General features: G+C 49.2%; 1 protein-coding gene across 2 annotated transcripts in view; it reads right to left on the bottom strand.

The window, feature by feature from the left end:
• Nucleotides 1-16762, bottom strand: part of TCHP (trichoplein keratin filament binding) — a 413518-nt gene that overhangs the window by 349328 nt on the left and 47428 nt on the right. For both annotated transcript variants that reach the window (XM_085633293.1, XM_085633294.1), the window contains exon 2: nucleotides 15305-15495. In XM_085633293.1, coding sequence (XP_085489419.1) covers nucleotides 15305-15495 — 191 coding nt within the window. The remainder of the gene's footprint in view (nucleotides 1-15304; nucleotides 15496-16762) is intronic.

Here is a 16762-nt window from a genome sequence, read left to right as displayed (position 1 = left end):
CGAGATGTTTCGGGTGGCTGACTCATTTCCCCGGCGAACTGTGACCATTGTCCCCCGGCGTCGTTCTACCGTCCAACTTCCCGGCTCATATCGTGGCTTGAATTTTCCCCCCGGTCGTCGGTCCTTGATGAGGACATTGTCTCCCGGCTCGAGAACGCGCTCCCGACACCCTCTCGCCCGGCTCACCTGCTGGTTTCGGTGCGCTCGTCGTCGTAGCGCTTGTTCCGCATCAAACGGTGGAGGAGCCCATCCTGAGACTGTGGGTAGACCATCCCGGCGGGTCCCCTTAAGCATGAGGGCCCAGGGAGTTTGCTTGGTGGAGCAGTGGGGTGTGCTTCGATATTCTCCAAGGAAACGCTGAATTTCTCGCTCGGGGTCCAGCTGTTCGGCGCTGGCAATGCGGAGGGTTTTGTTCAGTGTCCTCATAAAGCGTTCGACCTCGCCGTTTGCCTGAGGCCACTGCGGGGTGATCCGCCGGTGTCGTATTCCTCGGATGGCGAGGAACTCCTTAAACTCGTGGCCTTGGAACGGCGGCCCATTGTCACTTTTTAGTTCCGACGGGCGTCCGAACATGTGGAATATCTTCTCCAGCGCTGGCCCTACAAATGTGAACGCGGTGGATGGCAGCGCCTCCACCAGTGGATACTTGGAGAAGTTGTCCATCACTACCAGCGTGACTCTGCCATCAGGGAGGGTCCCAAAATCAACGCTGATTTTATCCCAGGGGTGCCCTCCGGGTTCTTCAGTTGTGATGGGGGCCGGACGTTCTGGTCCGCTGGTCATCTGGCACGCTGGACAGCTCTTTACGATATCACCCACCAGGGCATCTAGTCCTGGGAACCACACCTTCTCTCGCATCCTGGCTTTCATTTTCTCTGTCCCTTGATGTCCATTGTGGGCCAGAAGGGTGGCCTGGCGTCGCAAGGTTGTTGGCACGACAATCCTAGCCCTTCGTAGGACTATTCCGTCTCTGGTGACGCTGAGCTCGTTTCGTACTCTCCAGATCTGCTGCAAATCCGCTCTTTCTTCCGGTGTCCACGTGTTGGCGGACTGTAGGAAATTGGCCCATGATCCTTGCAGGAGGGCTTCTTTGGTTCTGGTCATCACGGGGTCTTGTTCCGCTGCTTGCATTATCTCCTGTATTGTCAGCACTTGTGGGCATGTTAGGGCCGCGATGAAAGCGAGGTGCGCTTCGGCGTCGCCTTCCTCTGTTGTCCCTTCCGGGATGTGCTCGCGAGGGCCTGGGTGCCTGGACAAGAAATCGGCTGGGTTCTTGGCTCCAGGCCGGTACGTTATGTCCATGTGGTACTGTTGCAGCCCGATGGCCCACCGTTCTATCCGTGGCGGGGGGTGCGGAGCCGTTCGTCTGAACAGGGGTACCAGCGGTTGATGGTCCGTCACGACCGTGAACGGATGTCCACAGACGTATAGGTGGAAGTGTCGACAGCCCCATCGTATAGCCAGTGCCTCTCGCTCAATCTGGGAATATCTCCGTTCGGTCGCTGTGAGGGCCTTGCTTGCGTAAGCCAGCGTGGCCCACCGGCCTGGTTCTTGCTCTTGGGTGAGGACTGCACCAAGTCCCACTGGGCTGGCGTCGACTATCAGCTCTGTCTTCTTTTCCGGGTCGAAGTATACCAACGTGGCCTGGTCAAGGAGCATCGTTTTGACGGACTGGAACGCCGAGTCTTCTTGGGGCCCCCATTGCCATGGGGCGTCCTTTTTCGTGAGCTGTCGGAGCGGCTCTGCAATCGTTGCTAGGTTCCGAATGAACCTTCCACAGTATGTGGCCATCCGCAGAAAACTGCGCACCTCTGCGGCAGACGTGGGTGCAGGAGCGTCCTTGATGGCTTGTGACTTGCGAGGGTCCACTTGAATGCCGTTGTTTGTGAATGTGTATCCGAAAAACTCTATCCGCTGCTGAAACAGCTGGCATTTGTCTTTGTGGAGAGTGACTCCGTATTCTCTGAGGCGTGTCAGCGTGGCTCTGACCCGCCAATAGTGTTCGTCTACGGTCGTAGAGTGAATCAGGATATCGTCGCTCACATTCATGACCCCAGGCAGGCCTTGTAGGATGTCTCTGATAGTGTTCTGGAATATTTCCGCTGCCGATGATATCCCGAAGTTGAGTCGCCGGTACCGTCTCAGCCCTAGGTGCGTACTGAAGGTGGTGATGTACCTACTCTCCTTGGCTAGTGTTAGCTGGTGATAACCTGCGTTGAGGTCCAGTCTGGAGAACCACCGTGCGCCATTCAGGTCTGCGATGATGTCATCCATGGTGGGCGTGATGTGCCTCTCCCTCTTGATGGCTTTGTTGGGGAGCCTCATGTCGATGCACACCCAGATCTTGCCTGGTTTGCGAGGTTTTTCCGCGATTACCATTGGGGACACCCACGGAGTGGGGCCGGTGACTGTCTCTATGACCCCCTGTTCTTCGAGTTTCCGGAGTTCTTCCTCTACCAGAGGTCGTAGACAGAACGGGATTCGCCTGTGCTTCAGGGCCGTGGGCGCGACGGAGCGGTCGATGTGGAGTTTGACCGGTGGACGTTTGATGTTCCCCAGGCCATTGAACAGTTCGGGGAATTGATCCAGAAGGTCGGCTGTTTGCGTGTCCTGGACTTTCCGGAGGAACATCAGGAGCCCCAGGTCCTCAGCGGCATGCCCACTCAGGAGGGTGTCTACCTCTTGGTTGATGATGTGCACTTCAATGGTGATCTCGGCATCCTCCGTCCCCACCGGCACTGTCATCTTCCCCAGGAGGGGCAAAGGAACATCGCTGCCGTAGGCATAGATCCGGGCCTTCGAGGTTCTGAGCTCTGGCTTGGGTCGAAGGCGGTTGTACTGCTGCACTCCCATGATGGTGACAGACGCCCCTGTGTCAATCACGGCGTTCACCTTCGATCCAGCGACCATGATGTCGCACCGAGGCTGGGGACGTCTCGTACTTTTTAGTGCCCTGGTGAACGAGACCACGTATGTCTCTTCGTCGTCATCGGACTCCGAGTCGTCTTCTTGTAGGGCTTGTGCGTGTCGCTGCCCTGTGTCTGTTTTAGAGGAGAGGGACAGGTGGGACAGTTGTCTCACCATGCCTCTTGTGGGCCTCTTCCCTCGAGCATCCTTCCTTGTGGCGCGCTTCCTGCAGACGGAGGAGAAATGGTTCAGCGTGCCACAGTTCGTGCACGTCTTCCCTTTTGCTGGGCAGGTTTTCCCTTGGTGTTCTTCATACCCGCAGTAGTCGCACTGCGTCGGGGTTGACTGTCTGGCTGCTGGTCTGCGTTTCTTCTCGTGTGTCCGCACTGCGTCTGCGCGCTCAGTTTTGATGGTCGCGCTCGGCCCTGGGCCTCGCGTAAGTGCTTGTTCCATCTCTTCCGCCCGTGCGTCGGATAGGTCGTGGGAGCGGGCTAGCACTAGGATGTCGGCCATGGGAATGTTCGGTTGGCGGAGGATGAGGGTCCGCAACTTCTTACTGCGGATGCCGTAGATAAGCTGTGCTCTAATTTCCTCCTTTGCGCGGTCGCCGACCAGGTGGGTGTCCGCCAGCACCCTCAGTCGCGCATGAAATGCGTCCACCGACTCCCCCTCCTTTTGCTTGGCCTGGCGCATTTTGAACATTTCGAAGTCCGGATTCGTCTGGGGGTCAAAATGCGTGTTAAGGGCCGTCACAGCTGCATCGTAGTCGTCTGCACCACCAGTGTTCGGGAGGTGCTTGAATAACAGGTAGACCTCCTCCCCTGCGTAGTGAAGAAGGAGGGACCTCTTCACCGCGCCATCCGTCTCCCGGGAGCCGATAAAATAGTTGTTCAAACGCCCAATCCACGTGTGCCAGCGCGGTGCGGCGGTCGCCGGGTCAGCCGTCTCACTAAAAGGAGGCAGGACACCTGTGGGCGGGAGGAACGGGTGGGCAGGAGGCGGAGCGTTGTCATCCACCATGGCACTGCAGCGGGGGGGTGACTCCGGGTGGTGGGGTGCACAGAAAGTGGACTAAAGGCAGCACAGCCGGGGCCTCGGGCAGTGGGTGGCACGTGGGCCTTGTCAGCAGCCAGGGCAGATGCAGGCTCGGTGCAGGGCCAGAGGGCGGGAATCTTCGTCCGCTCAGTCGCGTGGTTTGTGGTTGGTGCACACGTGCTCACCTCGCAGGGCAGGCCTGTAGCGTGGAGGTCGCTGGAGCAGGGCAAGCTCGAGGGCATCAGGTGCGCGATCGCGGGTCTGCCGCGATGCGCTCAGCAGGGGGCGCTGTCGAAGGTGTACGCGGCGGGTCCAGCCGCCTCGTCGCCAGTGTTGACTTTGTGCGCAGCGCGGGCCTGGCGGTAGCTGCGCGCAATAATGGAGACCACACTCGGATCTTAGGTCGGTGCGCGAATGCCCCACATGGGCACGCCCCCTTTATTTATAATCTACGCGTACGCCACCGTCGTGGCGTACGCACGTCACCAGTGACAAGAGCGCTCTAGCGGGAACCGCTAGAGCGCTGACTGCAACACTTTACACCCCATCAAAAGAAACAGATGCAGCTGGCCCCCTTGTTACACCGTATTCATAATGCGCACTGCTCCGTTTCATGTGCACTGCATGAGTGCCCGGCAGTCAGCTGATGGAAACACAAACATGAGATCAAAATATTTCAATTACTTTTTGTATGGTTCAGGAAAAAAAAGCCATTTTATTATAAGAAAGTGTTTGTAGGAGCTAGTCGTGCAGTAAAGACGAACATTAATCTTTTAATCTTAGTTTAATTTAATCACTCCCTGATCACCTATCGCTATAGCGCCGGGACACCTGTTAGGAGGTAGCTGTTCGCGCTTAATAAATGGCAGAATTATTATTATTAGTTGCCAGGGATCGTAGGCCAATGTGAAGGGTTTTCGGTAAGCACATTGCCGCCCCATGCTAGACTTGCCGATGCTGTAAATGCTGTGGAGTTCACTGCAACTTGAATGAGCACAGTTTCGGTTGGGTTTGCCCGAGCGCAGTCGGCTGTTAAGGTGGAGCTCGCGCCTTCCCAGTTCACTCGTCATCAAAAAGAGACAGAGCTCATCTTGGACTGTGCGTTTTGCATTCTGTGACATTTTCATAATCGGTGTAATTATGAGACTGAGTGACACTTTCTTTCAAACAAAATCAAGCAATGAAGACGAGGTAAACATATAATCCTTCTGGAGAGTGAGTATGAGGCACACATAGCTCACAGCCAGGCTGTATTATTTCAAAAGACTTTAGCTTGCTCAACCCTATAAAAATCATTAGCTGAGAGGTCGGCCCCGGTCTGGCGCGTTGTCCGCTACCTGCCTATGCCCGCTTCTGGCACCAGATTACACTAGCATGCCACAGACATACACTACAGGCTTTGCTTACTTGGTGACTTGTGCGCTCTGGTCTATGTACTATGCAGGAGAGGCTTTAGTGAAACACCCTTCGCCTGATGCGTGGTACTTGCCAGGGCAGGTAACACGAGAATCTATACCCCACCGCTTTCATATCAGTTTTTTTTTTTTTGACTGGAAAGCAAATCAATGTTCCTTTTCTACAATGCCTCCATAGACAGTGCAATAGTGACTGGGATTCCCTGTGAAGACCGTACAGTGCATCCACAAGGGCAGGTAAGTGAACAAGTACTAACATGCAACACAGAATGGAAGGATATAATGCCTGGCTGCCAAGGACAATAGCCAAAGTTACTTGTGTTTATTTGTTTAAATAACATGAAAAAGCGTTACTACATTGCCTCTAAGCATTTTCAGAAAGAGATCAGGGGGTGAGCGGGTTAAAGTTGCTCTAAAGTTTGATGTTGGCTGATGGGGTTACATTTAGCCAGATGTTGCATTTTACTTGTGTGGTATATGTATAGAGTCACCATAAATCATTATTATGACAGTGCCTAGTTTTGGTGCACAAGGCATTTGAAGCCTGTTGGCAAAAGTAAGGGTGCTTCATTTGGTTCCGGCATTTAGGATCATTTCTTTGGGCATTCACTACTTGTCTGCTGGGCCTAGGGTAGCTGAGCTACAATGCTATGGAGTTCACCATGTGGAGACTTGGCTGCCTGAAAAAGGCAGGTTATTTGATTTGTCCTGAAAGAGCTGGGGCATTGTGAATGCGCTGGGGGAGTTTATGCCCATCACTGAGAAGTCAGTCTCCTCTTTACTTTTAGTGAGTTCTGTAAATGTATATGTGTGTGGTATGTACATCGCGCAAGATGAGCGTATGTTGAAATCCAAAAAGGAAAATATAGCCATTAATAAGTCACTGGTTACTAACTCCCATGAGGGAGACTTCCTCCTTCGCCGAGAAGAGCAGCCCTGCAATCAGGCGTACGATCCCACTCCGGTGTTGTTAAATATTTCCACACTAACACACACGCACTAGTGCCATATGTGTTCATCTGATTGACCCACGCCGTCGTTTGAGACTGTGCATGATATGTTCTCCAAGGTAGTGCAATACTGTGCTGCATACATGTATGGACTCAGCTGCAAACCAGCTAGGGCTTAGAATGCTACCTTCTATAGGGATATGACAGCCTGGACTTGCCTGAGAACCTTCATCTACTGACATTATAATTGCTATTTAGCTGCCCTTCTAGCATCTTTGACCCTCATTGTACCACACTAGCACCAACAGGTTGTTGACAGTTTTAGACAGCTTTTTCTTTATGAAGACTGATTAGATTTTAAGTTGACCCATGTCTGATGATGTGCTTCTTCCAGTTCTGTTATTTGTAACCCACAAGAGTAGACCTGGTCTGTTCACTTTACTTTCTTTTAAGATTGGCCCTACTGGTCCCAGTGTGCTATGTGTTGTTGGAATGTGTGGGCATATGAGTGGGGATAATGTGCTGCATGCAGGGTTGGATTGGGATTAAAAAAATCGGCCCGGGCATGCTAAAAAATGGCCCAAATTTGCATATTGCCTTTCCGCAAAACACTGCTTCGGAGAAATTTTATTTACAAAAAGAGTTTAAAAAAAAAAAAATGTTTAGAAAGATGCACGGATTAGTTTACACTGGTGAAACACACCTGAAAACAAGTGAGGAGTGTCTCTCTCTCCCCGTCTCTCGCTCTCCTCTCCCCCTCACGTCACCTATTACATCACTCATGACATGGTCAGTGACATCACTGATGACATCTCAAATGACATCCCTGAGACATCACTGATGACATCATCCAGTGACTGTGTGTTTCTGTAAAGTTTAAATATGTTTAATATATATAGGGAAAGGCGTATTGAAGAATTAGTGGGTGTATAAGTGTGTGAATGGATGATTTAGTAGGTGGTGCGTGACTGACTCTATAAGTGAGTGATTAAACGTATCTTATTGAATGCAAGGGTTAGTGACTAAACTGTGTGAATGTCTGTATCTGTCTGTCTGTTGCTGTGTAAGCGGTTGCATGGGTTTGTGAATAGCTACATGAGTGTCTATATGGGTTATTGATTGGTTGTCTGAGTATCTGTATGGGTGCCCGAGTGTTTGTGTGGGTGGGGTGTGTGTGACTCTGTGCATAGATGTGTGAGTGGGCGATTCACTGGGTGCATGGTTTCAAGAGTGCATCTGTGATGGACTGTATGGGTGGGTGAGTGTGTGTATGGGTGTGTTAGTGAGTGAATGTATATCTCAGTGGTACATGTGTGAGTAACTACATATGTTAAAGGCAGTATATATGTGTGTTGGAGTATATAAATGGCTATAAGTGAGAGTGTGTGATTGTGAGAGTGGCTGTATGGAGGAGTGTGTGCTTGTATCAGTGACTATAAGAGCGTAAGAATGTGCTAGTATTTGTATGAGTGATTGAACTGTTGTGTGTATAACTGTATAGGTGAGTAAATGACAGTGTGATTAATTATTTGCATGACTGACTAGGTGTGTGAGTATCTTTATGGATGAGTGGTGGTGTGTCAGTGTTTATATAGGTGTATGAGGCATATGATAGTCCTGTACTGAGTGACCATAAGTGTGATTGACTGTACAGGTGAGTGAGTGGATGTGTGTGTAAACCTAAGAATCAGTGAGTGTGTATGTAGTTATTGCTGTTGGAGTGTCTATGGTTGTGAGAATGGCAGTCTGTAATTTAGAGTGGGTGTATCAAAGGTTATATTAGGGTGTGAGAAGATGCATGAAATTTTCACATGGATGATGTCATCAGTGATGTCATTTGAGATGTCATCCGTGATGTCACTAACCATGTCATGAGTGTTGGAATATGTGGGGTCATCAGCAGTGCATTGCGGGGGCGCGAGTTATAGTTAGCTGAACTAACTATAACGGGGGATTTTCACTGGTTTTGTACGAGTGAAATGTCCAACTAACTAGAACGCCCCTGAAACCTATGGTTTATTCAGTGAATTTCTAAGGTTTATTAAATGCTAATTCCTAACTATAACGTGCCTGAAACCTATGGTTTTTTCAGTGAATTTCAAAAGGGTTTTCAAATGCTAGTTTCTAACTATGCCTACAGAGGTAGGACATGTGAAGAAAGAAGAAAAAACGTACAGAAAGAAGCAAAAGAAAAGCAGAAAGAAGCAGCAGAAGTCCACAAAGACGAAGAAAAGAGCAGGAAGAAGCAAGACATGTGCAGAAAGAACCAACAAAGGAGCAGAAAGAGGCCTTGTTCCAAAATCATCCTGTGCCCAAAACTTTTTCAGACGGGTACTGGTGGTAACTGACTCGGACTACCCAGGCCTACAGCCAGTGCTATGCTAAAAGACACTTAGAATACCGAGAAAACACCTACATACACTAGGGAACACTATGTGTTGGGGTACCCCTGTGATTAGCATGATCTCCTCTGTAAGTCCCTAGTACATAATAGGGCAGGGGAATTAAAACTACCTCTTAAAACGCGCTACGGGGCGCGTTGGCACAGTAGTGAAGGGGGGGGGGCCTGAGGTAACATGTATGCAAACACGCCCTGTGGCCGTTTTAATTTGGGAGATTAACTCCCCTTGAATCCTGACGGTCCCTGGGGTCCAACTAGCCAACCAGGTACCTCCAGTTAGCACCACAGAGCTGCGTTGCAGAGAGGTGTAAAAAGGGGCATGGCCTGGACCACCTTTCTTCAATCTCAGGATTGAAGGGGAATTAATTCCCCACCTTAAAACGCGCCACAGGGCCTGTTTGCACACGTCGCATCAGGCCCAGCCCCCTCCAGCAACACTTAGCTCCAGTAAGCGCCACAGAGCTGCGTTGCAGAGAGGTGTAAAAGTAGGCGTGGCATGGACCACCTCTCTGCAACGCAGCCCTGTGGAGCTTACTGGAGGTTCCTGGTGGGCTAGTTGGCCCCCAGGGACCCCCAGTATTAAAGGGGAATTAATTCCCCAACTTCTAACGTGCCACAGGGCGCGTTTGCAGAGTGTTGCTGGAGGGGGCGGGGCCTCTGGCACGATCGAGTGTATATTTATTTATTTATTTATTAGAAGGGGGGCTGTGTGGCCCCCCTTCCTTTTCTATTTTATGGGCCCTGGGGACCCCATCCCCCAGGGCCTGACCCCTTTTTTTATTTATTTTTTACAACAGAAGGGGGCCGCGTGGCCCCCCTCCCGAGGCCATATTTGGCCCTGGGGACCCCATCCCCAGGGGCATGGCCATTGTTTATTATTATTATTTTTAAATTATTTGGAGAGGGACTGCGTGGCCCCCCTCCCGAGGCCATATTTGGCCCGGGGAACCCATCCTCCGGGGCATGGCCATTGTTTATTTTTTTTATTATTATTTGGAGAGGGGCTGCGTGGCCCCCCCTCCTCAGGCCATATTTGGCCCGGGGAACCCATCCCCCGGGGCATGCCCATTGTTTATTTTTTTTATTATTATTTGGAGAGGGGCTGCGTGGCCCCCCCTCCTCAGGCCATTTATGGTCCCGGGGACCCCATCCCCCGGGGCCTGGCCACATCGTTGGGGACCATGGGGGGGTCCCCAATTCCCCCACGGTCCCGCCAACTCCCCGCCTCCTGCGGGAGCCGGCATTGCTTTTCCACATGGGAGCTGCTAAGATGCAGCTCCCCGTGTGGAAAAGCAATCTGGTTTGGTTTTTGGAAGAGAGAGCAGGTTCCCTGCTCTCTCTTCCAAAAACCAAACCAGGGTTTGCTATGACAGGGCGGGATCCCCGAGGCTCCCGCCCTGTCATAGCAAACTGCAGTGGCCCAGGGGTGCGCACCCTAGGACACTGCAGGAGGCGGCCCTGGGGGGCGGCGGTCCCCAGGGCCATCATTGGCTCCAGGAGGGGGGCCACGCGGCCCCCCTCCCAACATTGGGGGGGTGGTGGTCCCCGGGGCTCGGGGGTCCATTACGGACCCACGCATTTAAAAATGAGTGCCCCGGCGAGGTGGCGGTCCCCGGAACAGCGTGGCAGTGTGCCCCGCTAATTAATAAATAAAAGCCCCGGGGGGTGGCAGTCGCCGGGGGGGCCTCCAAGGCCCCCTCCCACAGGTTTAAAATCAAGCCCCGGGGAGTGGCGGTTCCCGGGGCTGCGGGGGGGGCCATGTGGGGGGATTGAGGCCCCCCACACATTTTTTCGCATGCCCCCGGGACCTGGCCCACCAGGGGGCTTTAATTAAACAAAGCTTCGTTTTTTTAATTTTTCGTCCGGATTCGTGCACCCAGCGCGAATTCGGACGATTTAAACAAAAAACAAAATGCTTTTTTTTGGCCCTGGGGGTCCTTGTGGGACCCCCTGACCAGGCCTAGGAGGTCAGGGTGTTTCTACCCTGCCCCGTTTTCTTGTTTTTCGCGTTTCTTTTTCTCTTTTCTTGTGCCTCGGCTGCCAACACTTCCTGGTTTGGAGTGTTGACAGCCAATTAGCATGAAGCTCGTGATCGGGAGGGTGCGCGGATCCACCGCGGTCATAGATATCACTATCTTTATTTATTAATTCCTCAAAAAATACTGAACAGATTTACACCATTTTTAAAAAGGTCGCTTTCTGAGCCAAGCAGTACCTTTTTGCCAAATTTGGTGTAATTCCGTTCAGCAGTGTTTGCTATAACAGTGTCTAAAGTTTCCAATGTCAAATTGATTTTTTTACCTCTATTTTTTTAATTTCTCAGGAACTACTGAACGGATTTACACCATTCAAAAATAAAAAGGGCGCTTTCTGAACCAAGGGATACCTTTTGCTAAATTTGGTGTAATTCCGTTCAGCAGTAGCTGTGTCAAAAATTTCCTATGGGGAAAACGCGCTTAGGGTCCCCCCTTTTTTCTCGGCCCCCGCTTGACGATTCACCCCCAACCTTTCAGGATAGGAGCAGACCGGAGCGCCCCACCAGTTTTGACATTTTCACGATATATATATATATATATATATCCCAGCAAGAGTAAGGAAGGGCCACCTCTGCCATTGATCAAAGGGAGGTAATAGACGCCCATCTACCTCAAGAAAGGCCACTCAGGCATCCACTGGGCCGCTGGTGGCATCGAACAACACAGAAACCGCTCAAATTGGTCCCCCAGGCTGCTCAAAAAACAAGCTCACAGCTGGAACAAGGATGCCAGCCTCTTGGGCATTGCCCGAGTGCCCGTGTTACCAATCCGACGCTGGCTGCATGGCTAAACACTTATAAGGTCCCAAGGTCGAGACCTATTGGCTAACTCACTGGTCTCCGCCAGTTCCTTTTATCAGTTTTTCATTTCCTGTTCCTCTTCTGGGAGCTAGTAATGATAAGGGTCTAAAGACCCCTCCCGTCCGTCCACCTTTCGAGGCCTATCAAACAAATAAGGCATTGGCTCAGTTACAAGATGCATGGAGCGGGTCGGCACCGGAGTTAGCATTGGACGACACCCATCCGGTTCAGTGGTAGAGTAGGGAATAACAATGGGAGAAGCACTGCCCAGGGGTGTCAGCACTAGAGTGGGAGCCGAGGATGGTCTCCCTGGCAGGTCTGCCCTAGATCCAGCAAGGATCCATGGGGCCTGTGTGTCGCCGAGGGTGAACCCGTTCGCATGGGTCTAGTAGGGGCCACTACTGCACCCATGGAGCACAAATGTGCTCGAAAAGAGCTGTGTCACTCAAATATGAGGCGCTTGGCCTCACAGAACTCCTTCAGCTGGACGTAGTTGCCTTGGTTTCAGGAAAATTGGGGAAGCATGTGGGATCATGGTTCAGGTTCCGCCGACTCACGGGGCCTGGAGTGCTGGCACTCTCGTGTCTTGTCAGACAACTTCGACAGATGCAGCAGAGTCAAAGACCTCTTCGACTTCTTATGCTTTTTAGCAAGTAACATAAGAATACGATTTACCTCCAACGCACTAGAAAATTTACATTCGGATGCTGTCTTTGATTACACCGATCACTTCCCCAGGCTTGCACTGGAACCGTATGCGCTCAACCCTGAGAGGAGAAAAACAGCGGCCGCGATAATCACATTCCATGGGTGAGCTGGCAGAGTCACCACCTGTCGACCAAGCCCTGAGAATGCCAGAGGAAGTAGCGAACATTGGTGAACCACCCACACGCATACCCCCTAGGGGAGGCCAACAGAATTTAATTACAGTATGGGGTACGGAAGTTAAATCAAATGCAAGAGACTGCTGATGTTTCCCAGATACACAGTGAGGTTTCATAATTAGCTCTAGCGGCACAAATAATTACAGAGGCACTGAAGGTACTAGAAGCAAATATGAGTCTGAAGTTTCCAAGTGTTTCAACACCAATAACACCCAAAACCTAGGTGTTAAATCCAGTTCAGTACTATGCAGGAAAACAGGTGTACCTAAGCTAACTTACACCACTTCCTGAGCAGCGAGTTACATATCCCTGCGAAGAAAGATAGTCGTTGCTCTCACCAGTGACTAACGGGTCACTCTTGGTTGAGGGGTGTCCCCAAAAGGTGCTACACGCAAGTAAGGCTTCTAACCGGAGGAGGAAAGTTTGTAGTTGACCAGATTTACCCAGGTGACCCGTCAATAAAAGTAAGGAGTCTACCTGTATAGATGCAAATAAAAGGCAGATTCCTTCTTATAAAACACATTTTTTAAAGTAGGGGAAGCAGAGCAGAAAGAAGCTAAAACATGTTGATTCAACTACCAAGAGGGCCTGTAGCACAACTGGCATACCCTACACAGATGGAACAGACTCAGAGTGCAGGAGGGAAGGAGAACCCCCCAATGAGGAAAGGTGGACTAAACCTTAGATTTGCCTACTGCTAATAGGCTTGAACCACCAATTAATCTTATAGAACAGAGGTCCCTCAGGACATTAGTAGAAACACCTTAAGTGGCACCTGGGTCTGAAAAAGGACCTCCTCAGGCAAAACCCTTAGTGGAAGCACCCCTATTTAAAGCTCACCTAGAAATGCACTCCCTGGGTTTGATCCTCCTGGATTTAAAGACAAAATCAGAACCAGATTTGAGACCTCAGAAAGCAATCCGAAGGAAATTCGAAGGTCATGTCAGGTCCTTGAAGCTAAAATTGGACGACCTGGCAGTAAGAATGAATGCCTTGGAGGAAAATATGGAAAGAGCAAGTGTAAAGATACAAGAAAATACACTGGAAATAGAGAATCTTAAACAACAAAACAAAACTCTGACAGAAGGAATAGAGAGCTTATAGATTTATTCATGTTGAAATAGCTTGAGACTTTTAAATGTACTGGGAGGGAACGGGAGGAAAGAATCTGAAAGGGTTTGCGATAAAGCTCCTGCAGGAAAAAGTTCAGAAGAATAATTTCACTGTCCAGATTATCATCAGTATTTAAGGGTACACAGAGACCCTTTCAAACCTAATCTAAACCTCCAAATCCCCAGGAAAATATTGATCAATTTTTTTGACCTACAGTCTCATTGAGCAGATCTTAAGCAATGCTTTAAAGACAAAACAACTTGCATGAAAACCTTTTCTACATAACAAGGTCTGAGAATGGTAGGGCGACTGCACAAAGACACTGAGAACTAGGCAAAAGAATGGATGAGTTAAAGAGTTTAGGAGCAACAGTTCAAATAAAATTCCCAGCGACTAATAATTATGTGAAGAAATGAGGTGCTTAACTTTAGATGGGGAGAGGAAGAGCATGAATTAATAAAGAAAATGATGGGGACACTGCAAGATAAAATAAGAAGGTAAAATTGCAAGTCAAAAGAGGGGGTGGCAGACATCACAACTCTATACAAGTAGGGAGAAATAGAGAGGTCCTTATCACACATATAAAGGTAAAGAGCGAAAATATCCTAATAGCAAGCAGTCACCTAAGGATAGACCTAAGCCAGAGAAGATATCACCATCCCTTCCTCTTTAGAAGGACAGCATCTCTATCCAAGCTGTGTCTTTTACCAACATCATTTGCTTCATCAACTCGGTATGCTTGTAGCACCTTAAAACAAACCACTCACAAAGAGACTGCTATTTCCTAGCAATGCTGAGGGTCTCACTCTGACCAGGTTCTCATCTATCTTAAGCAATCAAATTCAGAAATTGGAGGCACTTCTCCACCAATACAAAGAGTCACCTACGAGTAGACAAAGTTTTTTTTCACGTTACCTATTGTCTTTAATACCTTGATGCAGACTTCATTGTCTCTCTCAGAGACCAAAGCCTCTCATTTCACTTATGTGGTTATGACACTCGTCTCTACTTCAAAGTCCATGATCATGAAGACAATACCATCAGGCTGTGCATCAGTAGTAAAAGCCTGAAAATTATCACAGTAATAACACACGTCCCCCTCCACAGTCCCTCCAGCATGATACACTCCTCCACACAACTCTGTCATATCAATTAACCCTTCTTCCAAGAACCAAGATACTTTCCTTGAAATGAGACTTAACTCAAACAATGACAATAGTTCAGCACCAACATGCCTTCCACAAGCTTTCTCTTTTGAGAAAAACAGTCCTGAACTTTTACTCCAAATTCAATACACACTTCATCACCACCATTGTGAACTCTAACATGGACTATGCAAACAATATGAACGATGGTCTTTCAACAACCAGATAGACTCACTAAAGAAAGTGAAAATGCTACCACTAGATTAGCATAGTGAGGATACCATAATGCCCAGACAGGCTCCACTCACCCTCCATTTGGGTGAGAAGTCCTCTGCCTCACACACAAGTGACTAGCTGGAACTGGCCTTCTGTACCTCAGTACATATCCTAATCAGCAAAAAGTCCTTGCTGCTTAGCTAACCACATTCTTCTCAACACCCTAAATCCTGTTACACAAAAAGAAGAGATAGCCTCTTCTTAGTAAAGCCTCCGAATTCTGCAACAAAACACCCCCCATATTAGAGACAGCCTCTGCATGCTATCCTAGAGATAGGCCATTCAAACCCAGAACAGAATGGGGAATCACAAAAGACTGCTTGTCAAATGCAAATACATTACCTCTGTTGGTACGACTGCCGTGAACTCCATTGTGCTTGTTTGTCACTATAGACATCTGACTGCTTAAAATATCGACTGGCCTGGTCCCACTGCTGTCGAAATCGAGCTTCCTGTTCTCTCTGGCGAACAATCTGCTGCTCAAGAGCTTTATTTCGGCTATGCCAATACGTGGGAAGCGTAGGTAGTGCCATCTGTGCATACAAACAGATTGTGTTCAGTGCAAGTGAGCCATGTAATAAGTAACAATCAAAACAAGCAGCAGCATATGAAACAAGCAATTAGAAATGTAATTGAAGGTTTTGATTTTTATAGTCCATACACTTAAGAATGGTCACCATTATGCTAATCTTAAAACAACGCCGGGCGCCATCATGTAATGGATTCCCACACTATGCCAAGGGACAGCATTGTGCCAATGGGTGGATGCCCTGCTGCCAAGGACCTCCACTATATGACTAGATTGATGCCATTATGTCAAGTAAAGTTATGTTATGTTATTGGAGCTTTTAAAGCGCACTTATACCCAAAGGTGCCCTGGCGCTGAGCACTGTCTCACTGATTCCATAGGTAAAATGTCTTATACAGAGAATAGCCATGTCTTCAGCCCCTTCCTAAAAGGAAGGAGCTCAGTGGCATTCCTAAGATGCACTGGCAGGCTGTTCCAGGCTTTCGCGGCACAAAAGGAAAAGCTGCTGTCGCCCCAGTTGGCTTTTTCCACTCGGGGGACAATTACTAGTTTTCCTTTCAAGGAGCGCAGCGCTCTACCAGGGACATACCATTTGAAGCTGGCAATGAAAGAACAGACGGCAGACCAAGGTCTAGCACATTCAATCCATATGTACAATGAAATCAAAAAATGGTGCAATCACTTCTTGCATTCGCCGTCCAGAGGTGCCACTGATAGCCACATTTTCAAAAAAGATGGAAGGTGCACTCGTTATGAAGTCAGTAAACAGTTTTTAAGAATCATTGGAATAAAAGAAGTACTGTTGAAAAAAAGAGTGCACCTTCCATCTTCTTTGAAAACATACCATTTGAAGCGTCTGCTCAGATATTCAGGGCGACTACCCATCAACGACTTAAAAACAGTACACAATGCTTTGAATTGTGCTCGTTTTGTTACTGGGAGCCAGTGCAATTGCCGAAGTCCATCTCTGACTGAGACAAACCTTGGTATGCCCGTTAGCAGCCGTGCTGCCGCATTTTGCACTAGCTGGAGTCTGTACAGATGTTTTTTTTTAAATATTCAGGTACAGACTGTTGCAATAATCCAGCCGTGACAAAATGAGGGCTGAGATTGCTGACCTTAAGCTATCCTCTGGTAGGAAAAATGTAATTTTCCTCAGGATTTTAAGGAGGAAAAAGCTTGTCGAGATAACTCCGCTGACCTGATCTCCAAAGTCGAGTTTATTATCCATGATCACTCCCAGGTTCTTAGCTTTAACTGTGGGGGCTGGA

The sequence above is a fragment of the Triturus cristatus genome, chromosome 11 (genome assembly GCF_964204655.1).
Source record: "Triturus cristatus chromosome 11, aTriCri1.1, whole genome shotgun sequence".
NCBI lineage: Eukaryota > Metazoa > Chordata > Amphibia > Caudata > Salamandridae > Triturus > Triturus cristatus.
This window is presented reverse-complemented; position numbering and strand designations above follow the sequence as displayed.